Below are 17,287 nucleotides of genomic sequence, written 5' to 3'. Positions count from 1 at the left end.
TCTATTATTTGATTGTCTCATCCAATAAACTTCTTACTATCTCTAAATTCAATAACACTTCTTATCCAAATCACTCTTTATGGATAAAATTATGGTATAATTATGTCATTTCTAATAATTTAAATCCTGAAGCTATTCCCTTTATCTCTCTGGATAGTTTATTTATTAAGAATATATCTACAGTATTTAAACAAAAGATTAGAGATTTCCAAACCTTACTCAAAATGTGTAAACTAGAAAAGATCTCGCACCATGTTCAGCCAATTCATCTAAACCCAAATATATTATTGGACAATAAACTTTTGAACTTAACAAACTATCCTTTAATTAAAAATCTAAAAGTAGGAGATGTTTTGAAATATCTTGACTTGCCTTTATATGACTGGCGTAAGTTATTGAAAGTAAACTGGAATTACTCACCAATTCTTACACAACTAAGAGCAATAATTAAAAACAAATTTGTATGTCTGGTCCCCATAGACTCACAATTGAAAAACCTTAACACGATTATCAAAATACTTTCATCATCTGATAAAATGCTCTCAAACTCATATAAATTAATTAATTCTTTAATGATGGACCACAACTGTCTTTTATCTAATGTTTGGTTGAATTATAATTCCCAATTGTCAGAATCTCAGAAAGTCCTGGCTATTAGACACACTAAGGAATTTATCCCTTTTAAAAATTAGCATACACACAATTAATGATTAATAATGATGCCTACTTTACCCCAATCAAATTAAACAAATTTAACCCAAATAAGTCTCCTTCGTGTTCATGCTGTTCTCATCCCCAAGCAGACCTCCTTCATATTCTATGGTATTGTCATTTTTCTCACAGATTGTGGACATCTTTGAAAGTCAGACTGCAGAAAATGGGATATCAAAATCCACGTTGACGGGAATTTGCTATTCTACATATTCCATTGATTCATCTTTCAAAAGTTGATATTCATGTTATCATTTTTATTTGCTCATTACTAAAACTTTATATAATACAAAATTGGATTGATCGTTCTAAATTAAAATGGGTTACTTTCCAGAAAATGGCTTTTAAATTTATTGATGCTCAAAGATACTTAGGTGGGAGTCCAAAAAAAAAAGCTATTAGAAAGGTTGTGTTAGAAAAGGTTCTAAACATATTAAATAGTTAATGTTAAATATTTTTTTTTTTTTTTCTCTCAGGTTGCCTAACTTGTATATAGTGTACATATGGTGTATGTTTTATTTCTAAATAATTTATCAAAATCTCAGGAAGGTTGTTATCACTAGATGAATTGTTATATGTTCATTTATGCCTTCTTGTTATGTATAATCTTTTAATTGTCTTGCTATTCATATAATTAATAAAAAAAATTTTGAGAAAAAAAAAAACAAATGTAAAATAAAATAAATAAAATAAATAAATTACAGCTGGGTGATGCCTCCAGGTGTTTACAGTTACATCTTACTGATGTCTCTAGGTGCCAAATATTGCTTGTTCATATTTGCATTAATAATTCCAAAATCATGCTATATACAAAGTATTAAAAGATCTCATCTTAAAGCTTACACAATGGCAAACACAACTGTATTGATATTTGACCTCTGTCTATTGCTGGTAAAAATAAATAAATTATTGTTCATATAATATTTATTTATAGTGTCATAAATTTTATGTTTTTCTAAATATATTACCAACCAAGTAGCACAGACAGAATTGCTTAGACTCATATAAAGCCCTCAGCTGGGCAAACAAATTGCTGCTTATGCTGTGTATAGCTTGAGTGGTTGCTGAGGTATCGTATGTTGTTTACAAAATATTACAAACCTAATAATTACTGTATTTACTGTTACTTATAAAATCTAGTTTAAGACCTAGAACCTAAATAATACTACTGCAATAAAAATAGTTTGTGCTGAAGAGTTTGGCATTTAAACTTCTTTATTAACTCCTACAGGTCCAGAAATATAGACATTTGTTTTATATGTTAGGACATAATTTGATTCTAAAAAAAAGCTTAGACTCCTCCCATTGGAAGTTACAGTGTAAACTTCCAGAGCTCCATTGGAAGGAATGAGATATACAAAACATACACACACATCCACACACCTACACATGCATCTCTGTCTATATACATTGCATCAAACATTGAATCACTTTAGATCAAATCTAAAATTACCAAAAACAACAAAAATTGAGACACCATCAGCTAATTATATATACCAAGTCTGAGATGCAGAACAGTGAGATGAGAACAAATTCCCTTACTCTGGGCTGCCTGCAAAAACTCCACTGAAAATAATGTTCAGTCATATGAGCATTCATTGTTATTCACAGCCTGAAAAAGTGTTTGCTCATATCAGCATTCACTTGTTTCAGATTGCAACTATATATATATATATATATATATATATATATATATATATATATATATACATATATATATATATATATATATATATGTGTGTGTGTGTGTGTGTGTGTGTGTGTGTGTGTGTGTGTGTGTGTGTGTGTGTGTGTGTGTATGTGTGTGTGTTGTATACATTACACAGCACTCAGTATTTAACAGAGCAGGAGGATCTTTATTATATGCAATCACGGGAAATGAGTATATCTGCTTATATTATCTATAGTAATAAAGTACACTATAAAGCTGAATTTAATGTCACCAGATCATAAAAAGAGCTATGAAAGAAACAACAGACTAGGTGAATCTTTATGCCAGCTGAGAAAAACAGAATATATAAAAGCATAAGTGAGATCCCCTATCACACTGAATGCAACAGGGTACACTAAATCTAGGACTCACCACTTTAAGTATTTTTTTAGCAACAATGATATAATCATTTTTCCACAACAGTGTGCTTCTACCCAACCAGAAAACATATAACAAAATGTTTGGCATATCTACCTGTATACAAGAAAAAAGGACCCCCAAGGTTTTGGTAGTGATTACATGGGGAATGTTATAGTTTTAGACGAATTGTGTTGAAAACAGATTTCACAATTGTAACGGTATGTTAGGGGCATGCCAGTCAGTGAACACTTGTCTTGTTAATGGACTTTTCCCTAGATATGAAGGCAGATGGTACTGTCTAACCATCTGAGACAGGGAATAATGTAGAGCAGCTAGTCATCCATCCAGAAAGTGTCACGTAAGTCCATTGAATGAATATAGCTGCCCCATATCCACATTACCTATTCACAGTCATCACCTTCTTTTTGAAACGTCAAGATTCCCTGTAATGAAACAGAACAATTATCATTTCATAATGGCTGCAAAAATGAAAACGCCTGGATAGGATTACACACTGCAGCCTGTTTAGCTGTTTTATCTGTGGTAATATTCCTCTTGAAATGCATGAATTGTCATTATTATGAACAGCACATTTTATCAAAGCTATTTCTCTTGAAAGTAGTATTCCATCAAAAAGTTCATTGAGTTCTTTATGAGAGAGCCAGAGGAAATCATATAACTGCGCTTTTTCTAGAGACCACCAAGATCATGCAGTACCCCAAACGCATATTAACAATCACTGAAAACATTAAGTATATTTCCTTGGACTAATTTACGTACTTCAGTGTTTGCTATTAACTCTGCAACTTGTTCTGATACATTTCCACTTAATCGTCCAGTAAGCAAAACTTGATTGAGTGTGCAAACTGAAAATGCTGACATAAATAATGCAAACTCAGTGTGAATATATGATCTGTCTACAAACAAGATGAGTTCTGGATTCTGTAAGAACATCTTTCATATCAGCCCTAGGAAAAATAAATGCAGTCATAAGATTCTCCTTCTGCTTTCTTAGGAATAACAGATGCAGGCTTTAATGGAGAGCATCTAGATGTTTTAAATAGGGGTTAAATAACAGTGTGATTTCAAATTTAGATATTTGTGAAGTTGACAAGTAATGATTTCTAGTTTTAATAAAATGCAGAATGTGGAAGTCTTTGACAGGTCTGAGAATAAGACAGAATGCTGTATCAGCTAATCTTGCTGTTACAGCCAGTACTGTAATGCAATGAGAAAGTGCATCAGCTACAGGATCTAAGTTTGTGCTGACATACGCTACTGATCTAAATCCATCATTTTTTCATTGTACTAACAATATGATGTTGTTGCTTTTGCAGCAGAATAGAAAATGGTCTTTTGAACAGTCAGATAATTCAATTGCAGGTGGATAAAGAAGTTAAGCTTTCAAATGAGTAAATGGTTGCTTATAATGTTCTCACAAATACAAAGGTTCTGAATTAACCTTTTTTTAATAATTATAAAAAGGGTTTTACTACTTCTGCAAAGAAAGAAATCTACTGTCTACAATAACCTGCTAGACTGAGAAAGGCTCTGAGTTGTCTGAGATTTACTGGGTGTGGTACAGAATAAATAGCTATAATGCAAGATGGTAGGATGTATCTAACTCCTGAAGATATGAGATGTACTAAAATATAATCTATGGCTTCCATAACTGCAGTTCTTCTTTACTGACTTCAAAGCCTTCATTTGTTAATTCCATTAACAGAGTAATGTCTTGTTGACATTGAGAAATATAATCTGATGCTATGCGGTATACAGTAGACCCTCAGGGTAGATTTGTTTTATCTAACAGTCATTTCACATCCCTTGGAAAAACAATTTGTAAAAAGCATCTAATAATTCTACATTGTCAAATAAAAAAAAAATGAAAAAAAACAATAAAAAATTCAAGACACGAATAGGAGAACCACACAACTTAGACACGGGGACATGATCTTTAGATATAGTGCTCAGATTACATCCAGAGAAGAATGTATAGAAAACAAAATATTTTATGTCACTAGATTCAGTCCTTTTTCAGATATATTAAAACAGGTGGTTGCAAGATTGTGGCCTATGATAGCAGCGGATGATAAGTTAAGTAATTTATTTCCTAACCAAGTTACTTTTTCTTTTGGCCGTTTTTTTAATTTAAAAGGGTTATTAAATTATCCCATTACCTATGACACACATAATAGTTATATGGGATCTTTTCCTTGCGGTAGATGCAGTGTATGCTGCAGAATTAGAAATTTATCAGATTCCATGATTAATGGATGTAGATTTGTTTCTCACACAAGGTTCAATTGTCAATCCTGCAGTGTAATATATATCTTGGGATGTGGATGAAATGAGGTACAGTGGTATATAGGTCAAAATCTTGGAACATTTGGGAGACATCAGAAGGGACAATAAGAGTCTTAGTCCAGTGGCAGAGCATTTTACTAGGGTTCAATATCCCCTTTCTACAGAAGCACAGAAAGGAGTTGAACCCATTTCAGCACTTCTTCAATAAAGTGTTTTAGTGCCAACTAAAGACTTTTGTGATATATCTATATTACCATTGAAATAGCCAGGTAAAAATATAAAACTGTACAAGATTGAAAAGCTGCCAATGCAGTACTTCTACTTAGTTTTAATGTTAATTTTACTGGTTTTGCATCTTTTAAGAAACTGACTTCAGTGTCATGACAAGCCTAAAGGTATGATGGAACAGAATGAAGTAGCCTTTCCTTATTTATGATTTTAGGAACTTTTTCAGTTTCTAAGACAGAAAACTGTTTCATCATTTTAGTATAGCTTATATGTTTGTAAAGCTAAAGATTCAGTAGAAATGTTCAAGAAAAACTGCATTAGGGTACAATAAATATTATGTCTAAATATACTTAATACATCTTTGCCTAAAACATTCACTGGGGCTGAAGTTCATGCAATAAATGTATGATTTTATTTTAAGGAATCAATATACATTGGAACTGAAGTAATCTCAGGACAATCAGTTGGTAATACTGAATCTCCCATTCCTTTAACTGTATTTTTTAAATAGGAAGATTTTTAACATCTGCTAGGGCCATTATTGATTGAGTGCCTCCAGGGTTTATGAGAAATGGTATACTAGTACTATGTACTTTTATTAGAGCAAGCAGATCTTTCTGTTCTAGTGCTAAGAATGGCCATAGCAGTGATTTCTGTCTAAGACAATCCTAATTATCTTGTTGCCAGGCCTGTGGTTGGCAAACAGTGTTCCCAGGTGGGAGATGTTGCTGCTGCTACAAACTTACCTTGTGATCTTGATAGGAGCAAATGGATTTGAACTGTGTGGAGGTACTTGCCTACTTCACTGGGTTGTGAAAAGACAGCAGTTATCATGCCAGTCACCGCCCTGCCTGTAATTAAAGCAAATATTTGAATTTAAATCATGCTGTATGGTTGTTGATTTTGATGAGTTGTATCTTGTTAGTATTTTGCAGGGGCTTTACTGTTGAGGTCATAACTGTTGGGGAAGATGAAGCCTTTCTCTACCTCCTCCTGAAGATTTGTTGCAAACTGACCCTGTTTTCCGTACATGAATAATGCTTGTGTTTGTCTTTTCTTCTTTACTATCTGATCATCAATAAATTGTATTTGATTAACTATGTGATGTAGTCCCAAACTGAGACAGTTAAGGCATACTTTTTTGATTTCATCAGGAGCGTGTAGGAGTAAGCTTTTCACAAAAGCTGCTGGGAGCCTACTGGTGTCCATGTCCTCTGCCATGTTCAGGGTGTCCAGAAAAGAATTCAAGTGCAGCTCTGTCATAGACAGCTGTGTATAGTTTCATCTTCTTTCTGAACTACTGCTTTTTATTCAGGAGCAGTTGGTTACACAAAGACAAACTATTGTAATAGCATTTATTCAATCTTGTCTTTTAATTTATACATTTTCATCAATGTTTTTAGGTATTAATGCTCCACCCTCTCTTATTTTGGAGGCTTCTCATATATTTTTTAATATAACTGGTGGAACAGAAGGTCTTTTAAACTATCAATTTGGCATCTATAATATGATTTTGCATTTGGCATACCCTTCAAAAATTTTAACATATTTTGCTGAATGGTTTATTATGAGGAGGAGTTAATTACTGTGTGGAAATCACTTGCTGACCATGGTTGTTCTACATTAATGGTAGGCACAGCAAATTTGTTGATTCTGCTGCAGGGTTCAGCATTCATCTTCAAGGATGCAATTGCATATTTTATTTTTTTTTTGTTTGTCTTCCTCTGATGATGAATCGTAAGAGATGGAAGACTAAATTCTCAAGGTTTATTTGACAGAGAGCTGACAATGGCATTCTCCTCTCCCGTTGTCAGTTTAGTATAGGGGATTGCATTACTAAAACTGTCAGTTTTCTGGCAGTTGTTTTAGAATGCTTATGCTATGCTTTAGCAGTATTCCTGTTTGGCTTATTTTTAACAGCCTTATGTCTACCTGCTAGATGCAATATTATAGTAGCTTTGTTTTGCTGGTTTTGTTTAAGATGAGTACAGTTTGATACATGACATTGTCTTTTTTTTTGACAAAGTTTTGCTATCCCCTGTATAGTAGCAGAAGTTATGTCACATTCCACTACATCACTATCTTCTTGTTTATTAGTGGGTGGAGTAGTCCTACTAGATTTCACTTGAATAACTTAACTTTTGAGTGATAATTATGTGGTGGAGATAACAGAGCTAATGGCACTGGATGGCAGTCTTCATCATCATCATCATCATCATCATCTTCAGAAGAAGAACACTGGTGAGATAATTTTACTTATTCTGATTCTCTAAGGCATTACTTGTTCTGATTCTATAAGGCTTAAAGTCTTTTGGATCAACCATAAAGAGTTCTTGACGATAGCTGTAGATGATTCACTGTTTTATTAGCTTCTCTAAGCTGACTTTTTAGCACAGCTATGCTATACTTTAAACCCCTTTAAAAGATTCTTTATCTTTATCTTTATTTTACTTTCCTCCTGCTTAATTAAAAGCTTAGTTTTTCTTTACATTACCTAGTACATCATTACTAAAGGATTCTTCTACACAAAAGTTTAGTGCACTGTCACTGAGCACAGACCATTTCTCAAAGTTTTCGGCATCAACATGCTGATACATGTTTAGCCAGAGATCCAGACTTTTGATCTTTAGCTGTTACCACACTTGTACCATTGCTTAAAAGAAAGTGCAACAATATTAAAATACTGTCTCACATGCTGAATAGAGTAACACCTTTTGTACACGTTAAAATTATTCTGACACTCTTACTCATAGAATTTTAGCATTCTGCTGAGACAAAGAATAAAGGTCGAGGCTAGATTCTACAGAGGCAGATGAGCATTCCAAACAGAATTCTTTCCTTTTATTTTGGCCTCAGAAAGGTGGCTTCTAATTCTACTGTGCCACACAGATTTGAAATCTGAGTCACCTGCACCAAATGTTAAGGTAAAATATGCAAAGTTCATCATTCAGCAGAACAGAAAGATCTTTATTGTAAACAATTGTGGGAGGCCAATTAAATCTGCTTAGATCTCCAGACCAAAAAGGTAAGGCACTAATATTTGTAATTAAAAAGTGTATTATGTGGTTGAATTTAATGTCTCTAGATCACAAAAATAGTTATGAAATAAATATTCATAATAAATTTACTGCTGACAGTATGCTGTCAAACCTTCTAGTACATCCTTTGACTGTGAAAAGAAGTAAGAGTCATTATGACTAAAATAAAATAATGACTAGACAATCTACCATGTCATCTTGGAAAAATGGAATATAATAAATGTATATGTACCTTACTCCACCTTAAATCAAAATGGAGTCCAGTACTACTCCATTTTGAAGCATGGTAACACTGAGAGTGTGTTGTGTGCGTGTGTTTGTGTGTGTGTGTTTATACACACACACACACACACACACATATATATATATCTGCATATATATATATATATATATATATATATATATATATATATATACAGATATTTCTGTTTTTCTCTGCATATATATATATATATATATGTATATATAATATATATATATATGTGTGTGTGTGTGTGTGTGTGTGTGTGTGTGTGTGTGTGTGTCTGTAGATATATATATATATATATATGTATATATATATATATATATATATATATATATATATATATGTATATATATATATATATATATATATATATAGAGAGAGAGAGAGAAATAAATATATAGATATGGATATAGAATATATATGTGTGTGTGTGTGTGTGTGTGTGTGTGTGTGTGTGTGTGTGTGTGTGTGTGTGTGTGTGTGTGTGTATATGTTATATATATGTTTGTCTTCACAAACATGGGAAAACATTTTAGCCCCTAGAGTAATGTCCTCACTGGTCAGCCCTACCATCCTTGTGTCACCTTTGCAATATGTGCTAACCCTAAACCTTTCCCTGATGCTGCCCACAACACTAACCCTACACCTTTCCTTTAAAGAAATCTTCCTATAATACTATCACTGTTCAGAGAAACTTGAGGCTAGTTTTATGGGGGTGCTTAATATTAAGATCAGGAAAGGAAATAGTTTTCCTTTCTTGCTTTATTTATTTATTTATTTATTTTACATTTGTTTACTGGGAAAGTCCAACTGGACACATGTCCAATTTCAGTGGAGGCCCAGGGAGAAAAGCTCCACAGTTGTTTGTCTTTTCGGCTTTTCCCAGTTAGGGGGTCGCCACAGCGGAACTCCGATCCACTAATGATTGACAGTAGATTTTTATGGTGCCGAGTTGCCAGCCCGACACCCAACCTTCAGCGAAGGCATGCCCATTCACGCATGTCTTTCGGAGGCCACTCGACTGCGGGAAGGACATGCAGACTCCAGACAGAAGGTGCTCCAGCTGAAAATTGAACAGGAGAACCTCTTGCCGTGAGGCAACAATGCTACCGCTGTACCACCGCTCCACAGTTACCAAACAATAATATATGTGACATTTACACAGTACAGATATTAATATAGTAATAGTACATTTGTACAAGAAAACTGTGATTTCATATGTAAACCACTGTAATGAATATGCGATTTCTACACCATAAACAGTAAAGATAACACACAGCAGAGTATACACCATAATAGTGGAGTTAGGTATAATTAGATAGTATTCAGACAGTAGCTTATTTTCAATAGAGTGGGCTTAGAAGTAATTAGGCAGCAGTAGATGTAAAATCTGATAGATAGCTGACATTGGTAACTTGACAGATATAAATAAGTCAGCCGTGGTATGATAAGCTTGTTAGGTGGGGTAGGGTTATGAGCAATATTAATTTGAAGAGAGTGCTGGTTTTAGTCTAGTCAGGGATATTGCATAGGCATAGCCACTTGTTTATTAGGTGAGTTTTTAGCAATGTTTTTAATTGAGAGAGGGTCGGGGTGGATGATATTTCACATGGTAGTGAAACTTTACCTATATAGTTTGAGAATAGTGATTCCCCGGCTGAATTTCTGGCTGACTCAGTTTTGATAAGTGGTCTATTGCTGGAGCGTAAAGTTCTAGAGCTGGTATATGGCGGTAGAATATTTTGGAATGCGGGTATTCTTTCCCTTTGGTAGAATATCTTATGGGCTACGGTTAGTTGGTTATATAGTAGGAGATTTGGGAGTTCTAGCCAGTTGAGTTTTTTAAGGGGGTTGGGTACAATGGTGAGTTCTTGATGGGGAATTGGTGGCGTATCTAGCAATTTTATTGTAGCAGGCTTCAAGCTTGGCCAAATCTGTTTTTCTAAGGTTAGTGAGTATGGGGGATGCATAAAGTAGTGTTGATATCAAATGCGATTGGGCGATTTTGGCTTTAGTGTCATTTGTAAAGAATTGTTTGTTCCTATATAAAGTTCCAATTTTTTATGAACTTTTTTTACAGTTTGAGATATGTGGATGTCAAATCTCATATTGTAGTCAATTTCTACGCCTAGCAGCATAGTATGGGGTGAGGGGGAAATGGGTGTATTATATAATGAAGTTAAGTTAAAAGTACATGGAGATGCGTATCCTTTGGTGGGCTGAAATATCATGTTTGTTTTTTAAGGGTTAAGAATTAACTGAGAGTTAGTTAGCCAGGTTTCAATTGCTAGGAAGTATAGTTGTGTTAATTTATGAAGTTCTTCTATGGTAGCAGCAGCACAAATGACTGTAGAGTTGTCTGCATACTGAATGAGCAATGCTTGTGGGACTGAGGTGTGCAGGTTATTGGTGAAGATAGAGAAGAGTACTGGCCCTAAAACTGATCCTTGTGGAATGCCAAGTGTTATGGGAAGAAGGGATGATATTGTTTGTTGCCAGCATACAGCTTGCTGATGCCCGGATAGGTAGCTCTGAAACGAGGCAAGGGTATACTGGGACATGTTAAGGCCAGAGAGGACATTCAGGAGATTGCTGTGAGAGATGATATCAAAGGCTTTTGACAGGTCTAAGAATATAGAGGATACATAGTTACCATTATTTCTATGGAGGTTGATCATGTTTGCAAATGACATTAATGCGGTAGTTGTACTATGGAACAGCAGGAAACCATGCTGGGTACTGGTTAGTAGTTTATTAGTTTGCAGATAATCTGTGATTTGTTTATGAACAATTCTTTCAAGAATTTTAGAGAGTGGAGAAAGGATTACTATGGGTCGGTAGTTTGAAAGGTCAGTAGAAGGTCCTCCTTTATGTAGCGGTATTATATATATGAGATTTTCCAGATGTTGGAGACTTGGTTTTCAATTAAGGATCTGGTAACAAGGATGGATATAGGATAGATGGTGGCGTCAGTGGTTAATTTTAGAAAGTCTGCATGTTCAGTCTTTAGGGTGATTGATGTTATGTATGTTCTTCATTATGCTAATTTACATTCGACATTAAGTAAGTTTGATCATACATAATGAAATCATATCCACACACACACACACACACACACACACACACACACACACACACACACACACACACACACACACACACGTATGCAGACTCTCAGAGTTATATGTATTATGCATACAGACAGATATAGAAATAGATATCTAGATATATCCTAGATACATACCTTTTTATCAAGTAGTCCCTTTGTCAAAGTGTAAGAAAGTCTGTGGCTGATCAAAAATGAGCTTATTGACCCTTACTGGCTTTCTCACTTTTAGATCACAGTACAGTGTAGAACAGGGAATTTGCCCTTTACTCTACTGAACTGCAATCTTGGAGTTAGTATGTATAATGAGAAGGGGTGTACAGTTCGCATTCTCCACATGAAGGTACAGGGGGGCTTGCCCCTCTGCAAAAACAGTGGTTTAGTTTCTTTCACTGCTTTCTAGACTGATATTTTGTGGTTTGATTATTTGCTGCCAATGTTTCAGCATGCCAAGGATTAATTATGCTTACGTGCATATAGATATATATATATATATATATATATATATATATATATATATATATATATATACACACTCACGTGTGTGTGTGTGTGTGTGTGTGTGTGTGTGTGTGTGTGTGTGTGTGTGTGTGTGTGTGCGCACTTATTCAGGCACAAGTGTTGCAGCTACTAGATAACTGATATTTTCAAATTAAAATGTAAGCAATGTGTAACCAAATATTTGACTTTTTTTTTTTTTTTTTTTACAGGTAGGAGAGTTTCGAGTCCATGCTGCAGAATGGACTGCTAATGTGACAGCAGAGTTCAAAGAAACTCGAAGGAGACTGAGTGTAGAAATCTATGACAAATTTCAAAGAGCTGCTTCTATTAAAAGAAAACTCTCTGCAGAGCTAGGTCTAAATCCGAACCCAGAACTAACACCTGCCAAAAGAACTCTCTCAGTCAATTTTGCGGATGAGAAAGACACACTACCAACACTAACAAAGAATGGTAGCATTTATCTCAATGGTCTGAGCCCCCACTGCACAAATGAAGAGATTACCATTCTAGAAACTATGAAATAGGCTCAGCTGTGTCTCAATAACTTTATCAACCCACAGGGTCATCTGGAACAATGAGAACATGTTATGCCCTAAGGATGCCTAACATTTCATGGCTTCAGATAGCAGACAAAAATAAGTTTATCAAGAAGCAAGGCTATATAACCTGTGAGAAAATGATCCAGGTGAAAAGACAAGTTAATGCATTTTGGGTGGCTCAGATCACAGTTCAGTGCCAGAGGACTTGGTAATTGTAATATGTATGTGGATAACGGCTCTACTAATGTGCACTACTAAAAATATTCTGGGTATATTTGTACTTCACTTTTCACGTTGAACATTGTAGGGCCTAGGGAAACATATGTATTGGAGAGATTATAAGAACAGGAGTAACTCTGATACTGTTTTCCCTAAAGGATTTGATCAGTGCCTTATTAAAGAAGCAGCAATTCCCTCATATCAGTTGCATGTTTGCATGAGAAATATGCATTTATGGATGCTTCACTCTTCCTGTGGAATGATGAAGGCATATGATAACTTTGATGCTAATGGAAATTTTTTTAGCTTGAGTTAAGATATTTCAGATTAAAGAATTTTGGAGAAACATTCAAAGAACATACTCAGATATATACACTACATTTGCAGTGTATCTTTTACATAGGTTTAAGTCAGTTTATGACTGCAAGTATCATGCCACCATAGTGTCATTGATTTATTTCTGAGAAGTTGCTATAGATCATACATCTTTCCCAATTACAGAATTTCTTTTTTATTTAATAAATTTAATATGCGTAAGGATAAAAGGTGTTATAAAAATGATTTTCTTTCCAGAAAAATCTCTCCTTTGCCATGTGTGTATAAAGAAAGACACCTTTACAAATATATGTAAGGTATAAAAACCCTCATCTTTTGTTCAACCAAGACAGTTTTAGCCCTAAAATATCTTGTGATAGTTATAAATACATGATATTAGTAAGCATTATGAGTCATCCTTGACTGTAGAGGCTAAAGCAAAATTAAGTAAAGGATAATCGGTAAACTAATCATATTGCCTTCTTTGAAAATATCTTTAAAATTATGAAGCAAAATGTCAAGAATGTCTTTGGGTTATACTATTATTTTAAAAACTGGCTTGATATAAGTACACTCAGCATGAAAGTAAATATTTGAACACAACTAAGTAAATAGCTCAGGGTGTTGAGTATTTAATCGCAATACTAATTTGTACACTATAATCAAAATTCTGTCTGTTGTAATGGTATTGTTGTCTCTTCTTAGTTGCTGCAAAAGGAAAATAAAAGGCCAGAATGCAATGGTCTGATTAGTCATTGCATATGTTGGCAGCATTGTTGCTCACTGCTAAGTTCTGCTGTAAAATTATATCCTGTGATGAGACAAAACGCCAATTAATTAAAAGCATAATTATGGATGCTGTTCAGTAAATGGAGAAAATGCTTAACTGAGCAAGGCAGGCCGGGCTAAATTAGTAAGGATTGGGAATATGATTGACTCTAGATGAAGACAAAACACAAAAATGTACTATCATAAAAATGTTATTTGCAGACTGAAATTATAAATTATAAAATGATATTCACTGCCTTGATGTAGTCAGATATTGTTCACATTCAGTTGAATTCACATTCTTGCAATATAGAAAAATGTAAAAAATAGCAAGTAGTACCTTCTTGTTTGGTTATTTGTTGTGTTTTGATTTTTAATTAAAGATATTTCAGCTTTTTTACTTTCTTTATTCATCAGGAAAACTGTACAAAATGTCACTTGAAACTCCTTACTGTTTTAGTGGTCATTCAAATTTAATGAGAGAAGCAACACAAATGAAGACAAAGCTACAGATGGGAAAAGTAAAATGTATCTCTTTTGCTCACTGAATTTTTACAAACAATGAAATTGTTACTTCTACATTTTGTCAGACTCTAGCAGCATTTCAAGACTCTGTCTGTAGCAGCAATAAGTCATACTTGAACCATCATAAAATGCAATTATTAAAATCTACCCTTTGATAACACTGTGCAAAGAAAACCAAGATGGTTCACATATATGAAGTCACCTATAAAGTCTTTTCTGATATGTCTGGATTGAAACAATCTTTTTTTTTTTTATTATTGTTATAAATGGCCTATATTTGTTTGGGGAAATGGAGACACACCCTTTTTTTTTTTTTAATCTGAGCTACATTTTTGAGGTTAACATATAAGTGCTAATCATTTTTGTTGGGAATCATAATTTGTAAATAATACATACATTTGATTATTAAATTTTATGTGCGAAAGACACTTGTTATGTATAAGGTAGAATTTCTTTGTTTACAAAGTCATTTCAGCAAGAATGCTTACTGATCCATAATCTAAAATTTGCTTGACCTAAATTTCGAAAGAAAATACATGTGGGTGCATTGCTTCCAAGTGGCGTCACTGTGAGCAACATTTCTGGCCTTTTTCTAGTATTATGCGCATCACAAGCTCAACGGTATACATGTTCTAATAATATGATATATGTGATTATAGCAAAAATTAACAGTCTTTATTAAAGAGATACAAGGAAACAAACATAGATTTTGAACAGAATTCTTTGCCAGTTTTTTCACACTTTAAATTAATTTTATATTTCCTTCAGAATTTAGATTACACAGAAGCAAATGGTCAGACCAAAATTATTCAGTTTGGACACATGGTTTTAGGCCTGTGTTTCAGTTTATCACATTCAAAAGCATATGTGTTTTGAGTAGGAGAGCATGGATATTCGGTGCAACAGTGTTCTGCACTTTGGCATCTTTGGGTGTTTGTGTATGGGAAGCAGTGACAAATCCATTTGTTATATGCAGGCTGCCAGTGCTCACTTTTTTGCTAATACCAGATGACACTGTGTTTGTTAGTAATAAAAAAATGTCAATTATCACTTGTTTGCATATAGATTTTTTTATTTTATTTTGCCTGTTTGTACTGATACATGTTTCTGGTGTCAAACAATTTTGCTACCTTTCTGACAACTTCAACCATTGCCTTAATCCATCTGTTGAACAGTAATCCTGCAATCCATCAGAAACTGAAAAAAAGAATATGTACATCTTGCCCATTTCAATAAAATTTTGTTTTAATAATCCATTATGTTTTACTGTTTTGGTCTCAGGCACAGCACTATGTTTCCAGTTGCAATTAAATTGTATGGGCTTGATGTGGCTTTGTTTAGTTTCACTACCTGGTAAAATGGAAGCAGTGACAACTTTGTGAAAATTAAAAAAAACACAGCTGAATATGGGAATGTGACTGCTATAAGGTGACTGTAAAGGGAGTATAATGACCTTTACTGCCTGGCCCTTTAATGCAGGGGTAGATATAGCTGTAGTGATGTACCGCCATGAATACACTTATCAAACTGATTAAAATATTATCATGGGAATTATTAAAACATTGTGCTGCATTTCTATAAGGAATTTTCACAATAAAGTAAATAATTGCTAATGGCACAGCCTCCTGCAACTGTTGCACAGTGGTGTATTTCCATTTACTGCCTATTATGGAAATAGAACATTGAACAGAACTATTGTCTATATGTTCGGCCATCATTTATAATGGTACCATATAGAGTACAGGAAGACCTGGGTAATCCTATTATAACTCAAATGTGTGCAGTAAAGAAGTATTTCCATATCAGAATATAAAGTTCTGAGTGCTTATGCAAAGTTTCATATGCATGTCCTAAAAGAGAGCAGCTGTCTCCATATTATCAGAACTTGATTTCGTGTTGTGCATTGATCAACACCACCCTCACAAAGAATACTATTTATTATCATGCTTTTTGTTTATACATTCACATCATGTTTTCCCAAAATAGTTGTAAACTAAAGTGTTAAAAGATGGCTGTTTTATTCAAAAGTTGGTGACGTTTATTACTGAGCTGGGAAACTATTTTAACATATATTATTATAGTGTTAGTGACGCCACAACCCCAAATGCAGAAATGGGAAAAGGGATTGCAGATGGATAGATGGAGTGCTTTTTGTATGGATATGTGTGTTCAGTTTGACTTGGGATGCATACATTTGTAAATGGGTAAGTAATTCCCAGCTTCAGCATCATACAGAGTATTCATATTCTTGGGAGATGACCACCTGCCCTAATTTGGGATGGTAAGGAAGAAGTCTAGGTCCCTAGAAATGGCTATTACTGGAGGGTAGCAAGACACAGAGACACAAATAGCCAGCAAATAGCCAGCAGGCAGTGAAGCATCAAAATAGTAGGTCTAAACACCCACATAGACCTGAATGAAAAGAACAAACAGAAACCTTTAATACATAAGGTACACTATTCTCTAGTTAGGTGTTTATATGATCTGAATTGGGGTTATTGTACTGACTGTTGTATGAAATAAATAGTTCATTTATACAACTTACCAACAAAATATATTAGTAATTGTACAATTAAGACTCTACTACAATAGTGTATATTTATTGATTTATTTATTTATTTATTGCCATTTGTTTATCTTCTACAAAGCTTCTTCTTCTTCTACCAGTAAAGTCTGACTGAGTAATAAATATTCATTTTCAGTGGAGGCCCA

The 17,287-nt window shown here is 34.1% G+C and overlaps 1 protein-coding gene across 1 annotated transcript in view; it reads left to right on the top strand.

Annotated features, from left to right (window-relative positions):
* The window catches only part of KCNK2 (potassium two pore domain channel subfamily K member 2), a 2,050,773-nt gene extending 2,034,942 nt beyond the window's left edge, over window positions 1–15,831 (top strand). The window contains exon 7 of the mRNA XM_044061365.1: window positions 12,419–15,831. Within this exon, the coding sequence (XP_043917300.1) occupies window positions 12,419–12,733 (315 nt within the window). The 3' untranslated portion in view covers window positions 12,734–15,831. The remainder of the gene's footprint in view (window positions 1–12,418) is intronic.
* The last annotated feature ends 1,456 nt before the right edge of the window (window positions 15,832–17,287 follow it).

Source organism: Protopterus annectens, chromosome 1.part0, assembly GCF_019279795.1.
Source record: "Protopterus annectens isolate FY-2018-M chromosome 1.part0, PAN1.0, whole genome shotgun sequence".
Taxonomy (NCBI): domain Eukaryota; kingdom Metazoa; phylum Chordata; order Ceratodontiformes; family Protopteridae; genus Protopterus; species Protopterus annectens.
The sequence above is the reverse complement of the archived record's forward strand: the minus strand, read 5'-3'. Positions and strand labels throughout refer to the sequence as shown.